The 5,504-nt window shown below is 71.0% G+C and overlaps 1 protein-coding gene across 2 annotated transcripts in view; it reads left to right on the top strand.

Annotated features, from left to right (window-relative positions):
• Positions 1-127: 127 nt before the first annotated feature.
• Positions 128-5,504, top strand: part of PRRX1 (paired related homeobox 1) — a 50,049-nt gene continuing 44,672 nt past the window's right edge. For both annotated transcript variants that reach the window (XM_044439382.1, XM_044439381.1), the window contains exon 1: positions 128-374. In XM_044439382.1, the coding sequence (XP_044295317.1) occupies positions 128-374 (247 nt within the window). The remainder of the gene's footprint in view (positions 375-5,504) is intronic.

Genomic DNA, 5,504 nt, shown 5'->3' with positions numbered 1-5,504 from the left:
CCGCCCGCGGGCTGCCGAGCCGGCTGCCGGGCGCGCTGCGAGGAGCCCCCGGCGCTTCCGCGGCGACGGCGGCGAGGGGAGCTCCGCCGCCGCCGCCGCCTCCGCGCTCGGTGCCGCGGGGGAAGCCATGGCCTCCAGCTACGTGCACGTCCTGGAGCGGCCGCCGGCCGGCCTGCCCGCGCGCCTCGAGAGCCCCGGCGGCAGCCTGGACAGCCTGCAGGCCAAGAAGAACTTCTCCGTCAGCCACCTGCTGGACCTGGAGGAGGCCGGCGACCTGGCGGCCGCGCAGGCCGACGAGGGCGTCGCGGAGAGCGGCCGCAGCCTGCTGGAGTCGCCCGGGCTGACCAGCGGTAGCGACACCCAGCAGCCGGACGGTAAGTGGCCCGCCGCGCCCGCGCCCCTGCTCCGCGCGCTTCCCGAGCCGCGGGGCCCCCGGGAGCAGCGTGCTGGGCGGAGCGGCGAGCGGTGCCGGGGGCCCACGGCGGGCCCCGCCCTCCAACCCGGTTTCCCACCGGCAGCGGTCGGTCTCGAGGCGGGGTAAAAATGGCAGCGCCGAGGAGAGGCGAGGAAGCGCGGCGGCTTTGACCGCAGGGGGGCTGCGAGCGGGGGGCGGAACGGGGTCCGTGGCTTTGGGCGCCCCGGCGCGAAGACGCGCTCAGCCTCGGTCCCGGCCCCGCACGCACGCCTTCGCTCAGGGACCGTGGATCCAGGTCAGTCTGATCCGGGCTGCCACGCGATTCCCCCCGGAGGGCAGGACCGCTGCCGCCTCCCTCCTCGGCCGAGCTTTCGGCAGAGACGAGGCCCGCGCGTGCTGCCCGTCGGTTCCCGGAGGGGCGGGCGGGCGAGCTGGGTCCCCGAGGCAGGGCGGCTTCCCTTCCCTTCGCTTCCCTTCGCGCAGGTGTGGACGCGTCTCCGCTGCCACGCCGAAGTGGAAGGAAAGAGCCTCGCGGGGCGCGCAGGTCGCGGCCGTTGCAGCGCGGCTTCTGCGCCCGACGGCTCCGGCCAGCCCCGCTGCCCAAGCGCTCTCGGAGGGCGCGCAGGGACAGCGCTGCCGGACGCCTCCGAGGTGCCCTTCCGAGTCGGCCGCGCAGTCTGCGGCTCCCGGTCGTCCAGAGTTCTCCCTTCTCCCCTAAGAGGCCTTTCACCCTTCCCAGACCGGACGCCCCACGGCGCCCCACCGGCAGCTTGCTTTCCGCAGAGGTTCTGCCTGACCCGGTTCGAATTTCCCGCAGCCTCGGCTCCCGGCCTTTCTCGCGCCGGTTCAGCTTCGGGTGCGCCCGCCGATTCATGCGCGTGTTTTAAGGTGCGCGGTATGCGAAGAAGCGGCGGTGAGTGACGAGAGGCGCCTCCGCGTTCTCGATGCTCCCGGCCCCGAAGGGCGCTAGAGAGCGCCGTCTCCCGGGGAGCATCGAAGGGGGAGGAGGCCTTTCCAGGGCGCGTCGCCCGGCTGCGGAGGACGACCCGGGGCGCGGGGCAGTCGCCCGGGCCCCGCTCGGCGGGACGAGCACGCCACCTTCTGAGGCAGGCAAGGAAGGCGCGGCCCGCTCGGAAGGCCGATCCCGCGAGGCAGGGGCGCTCCTGCAGTCGGCGGCCGAGGAGGAGATGGGGAGCCGCTTCATCTCGGGCGGGCACGGAGGCCTCCCCGCGGCGGGGGCGGCAGGCGGAGCGCGGGTGCCCAGACCAGCAGGCCCCCCTCCTCGGGGCCCTGCCGCGTTCGCCCGGTTTCGGGGCCCGCAGCAGGACCGCGGCGGAGCGCCGGCCTCGTTCCCTGGCCGCGCGAGGGGCGAGCCGAGCGCGCGGGGCCACCGCGGGCCGCGGAAGGGCCCCCCCGCCGCCCCCGCCGCCGCCCCAAAGGGGCGCTCCCCCCGCGCCGCCGCTGGGCAGAGAGGTGCCCGGCCACGTGCTTCCCCGCCACCCTCGCCTGAGCTTTGCAGCGGGGCAGGCCCGTGCGAAGGCGGCCCTGGCGCGACCCGCGCACGGCTCCTGCGAGCGCAGAAGCCTCCCTTGGAGCACGCCGCGCCGCCCGGTTTGCGCCACATCCTGCGCCCGTCGCTAGAAAGCAGCGCCGCCGCCCAGAGCGATCCCACGAGTCTGGAGAGAGGCCGGGGCGATCTCTTGGATTTCAGGGGAGCGACTTCGGAGGGGGGGAGCGCTCCCTGGGGACGGCGCCCGTTTGCCTCGCGTGGCCTTGGGGCTGGGCGGCGGAGACCCTCCGTGAAGGCCCGCAATGCGAGGGGCCCTGCGCGGGTGCCCGGATCTCCAGGTCTTTCAGTCCCACTGGCTTCGACCGGACTTCCAGGCCTTTCGGTGTGGCTCGGCTCGGTTCTGCCCCGGCCGGGCGGGTGGGTTGTTTACCCGAGCCGATCTCCCCGGGCGCTCCCGGCCTCCACGGCGCTGCGATCCGAGACGTTGCGCCCGGGGCAGGACGACGTTTCGGATGGAGGTTGAGGGGGGGCTGAGGGTTGTTCCGCTGTGGCAGAGCCCCCAGAAGTCGCCCAGGGAAGAGAGCTTCGTCCGCCGGGATCCGAGCCGTCGCCGCCTCGCCGTGCCCTCCGCTTGGGCGAGCCCCGCGATGAGACCCCTTCCCGGGCCTCTCTGGACCCGCCAGCCCAGCAGAACCAGGCTGGATGCAGGTCGGTTCGATACCAGGAGTAACTCCCGCTGAAACCGACTGGAGAAACGCGTGTCGGATCGGCACTGTACGCCGAGAGACTCCCTCTGCCTTCAAAGCCGCTGGAGACGAATCTATGGGGTTGCAGCCGCAAACTCGTGTGCGCAGCTCTTCAGGCTGCAGTGCTAGACACGCGTTTACTTGTGTGTAAGTCTACAGGATTGCTCTGGTGGGCCGCACGATGTCAGCTTCTGTGATTTTCATAGAAGGCCTCTGAAATAGGAGCAGACTGGACGAGCTACGTTAGCTCTGGGACGGATTTTCCGAGGACTCCGCAGCAGGAAGGGCAGCGCGACCGAAAAGCATTCGCACGAAGCATTTCACCCCGCTGATTTGTGCGTCGTTAAAGACGGAGGCGTTTGTGCGGACTTGCTTGCCCGCCACTCCGCTGACGACCGTGCGGCCCGGCACTTGCGGGTCAGCACGCCTCGGATCGGGTTGCACGTTCACAAGTGCGATGCAAGTGCGAAACCGGAAGCCGAAGCGTGCGATCCCGACCGAGTGTGAAGCAAACGGAGTCTGCGTTCAGCTGAGCTTCCGCTCCGTCTTCAGCTGAGAATTCCCCTTCTGGGGGCTGAGCGAGCTGTGCCCCCGGCGGCCCCCCAGACCTGCCCAGAAAGAAGGGGGCTTTGAGGGGGTAGCGCCGGAACTGGGAAAGAGCCGCCTGGACTGCGGGAAACTGGAGTCAGACCCTGAATTCCGCTGGGGCTCGAGAATTCGCGCAGGACCTTTTATAGGCCCCGAGAAGATACTCCGGGACGCGCAAAGACCGGCGGGCGCCTTCTCTGCCCGCGTGTGCAGCACGGCCTCGCCAGCCTGAATTCGCTGGGCGCTGACCAGGTTCGCGCTCCGTGGGGTTTGCCCGTGGCGACACGCGGGTTCCCTTCGCTTGCGGGACGACTCTTCCTGCGAAGTCAGAGGCATGTCTCTATGGGGATTTCGGACCTACGGCGACAACGGAATGGCTGGAAGGTGTTAAGTGGCTATTCATCCAGGCCAAATGACCCAATTAAGACTAATTATACCCCCCACCCCCGGACGAGGCAGTGCGATTTAGCAGAGCTGGGACTGACCCACAGCGGCCTTGAGCCAGCCTGCCTTCGCTCAAGCCCTCAAGGCGATGTGGGGTAGAAGCCAGCTCTGAAACGAGCCCCCAAACAAGGGGGTGTTGGGACTGAAAAAAACACCACCGTGTCGAGGAGAAGGACGAGCCCAGCACTGGAAAGACTGCGAGGACGGCCCTCGCTCTGCCTGCTCTCCCTCGGGCCGTCCGGGGCGGCGCGGCACGGCGGGCGGAGTGGCTGCGCGGTCCGTGCCTTTCCGAGGCCGGCGGCGGGCAAAGCGCCTCCTCCCTCCCGGAGAGGTCCGCTCGCCGGAGGGCAAGGAGGCGAGCAGCTGGGGGGCGCATGAGGGCGAGAGAGCGATCCACGCAGCGCGCAGGCAGGGGTCTTCTCTGTCAAGCCAAACGAACTTTAAGCAGCGAGCACCTGGCCTGGGGTGTCCTCATAAACATGTACCCTGCTCTGCGGGGGGGGGGGGTCGTCCGGCGGGGCGAGGCCTTCCCGTACCCGTTCCCCGGGCCCTGCAGCTCTCCCGACTCTCTCGCGCTTCTCGGGGGCCTGGGGCGGCCCGTCCCGCGCGGGCAGAGCGGGTGGCGGCATCTGGCGGCCGGAGTCCTCCCCACGCCGGCCTTTCCGCGCACCCGAGCGGGCGATCGCCGGGCACTCACTCGCACCTGCAGGCGGCCTGTCCCGCACGAGGCCCCGGCCCGGCGGGACTGCGAAACGCCAAGTCCCTAGGCGCTTCCCGCACCCATCCCCCGGGAGGGCGTAGGGGACCTGCGGGAGGCGAGCCGCGGAGGTGTCGCCGCGCGCTGCCGTTTCCCCCGCTGCCGTTCCCCCGCTGCCTGGCCGCGGGTCCTGCCCCCAGACCCTGACGCCAACCCGTGCGGCGGAAGGCGAGCCCCGTTTTGACAGAGCCGCGCTTTAGGCGCAGCGGGGGAAACCCGGTCCAGCCGCGGAGACGAGCGGGTGGCGTTTCCGCAAATGCTCCCGAGACGAATGCTCTGCCGTGACGGGGGAGCACGCCCGGGGGTCTCCAGCCGGCCGAAGAGGCGTTTGCCGGGCTCCAAAGCTCCCGGGAGCCCCCCTCCCGCACGCTGGTTGCGTTGCGCGCGCCCCTCGCATCGAAGCGCACCGACGGCAGCCCGGGGAGCACCGACTCAAGGAGGAAGCGGGGCCGGCGTGGTGCGAGGAGAACGCGGCGCCCCCTGCGATGCCGTTGCCGTTGCCGCCGCCGGGCAGGACACGGACTGCTTCGCGCTTCCCCGGTTCCGGAGCCGCCGGGCGAACAGCTCTGCGAGAGCTCGCACGGCCCCTCGCACATGGCTCACGCCGGACGCAGGGGCAGCCTGCCCGGTGTTGATCCGATCTCTGGGTCCACCCACCAGATCTGGGCATGTGATGTTTGCACCTCGGACGTCCACGGACTTGGCCCCCGCAGAGCCCGCGTCTTCCCCAACTCTCTCTTCCTTTCGCCCGCGCGTCTGCAGCTGCCGAGGGAGTCGCGCAGGCGGCTGGCTGAGAACGAACCGGCCCGAAGGAGGCGCGCACAGGCGTCGCCGCCTCCCTCCGAGCCAGCGCGGAGCCCCGTGGCCGTGAGGTGCGTCTCCAGCCTTGGTTCTCCCCCGACCCTCGCTCCTCCGAACTGAAGGGCTGCGGGGCGCGCGGCGCCCGCTCCTTCTGCGCAGAGCATCGCTTGAAATCCGAATCCCGCGATCCGTCCGTGTTTCGCCCGGTCGCGTGCGATCCACCGGCCTCGAAGCCCCCCGCCG

This window comes from Varanus komodoensis, unplaced genomic scaffold (assembly GCF_004798865.1).
Source record: "Varanus komodoensis strain SLA01 unplaced genomic scaffold, ASM479886v1 scaffold34_3, whole genome shotgun sequence".
NCBI classification, from domain to species: Eukaryota; Metazoa; Chordata; class Lepidosauria; order Squamata; family Varanidae; genus Varanus; species Varanus komodoensis.
This window is presented reverse-complemented; position numbering and strand designations above follow the sequence as displayed.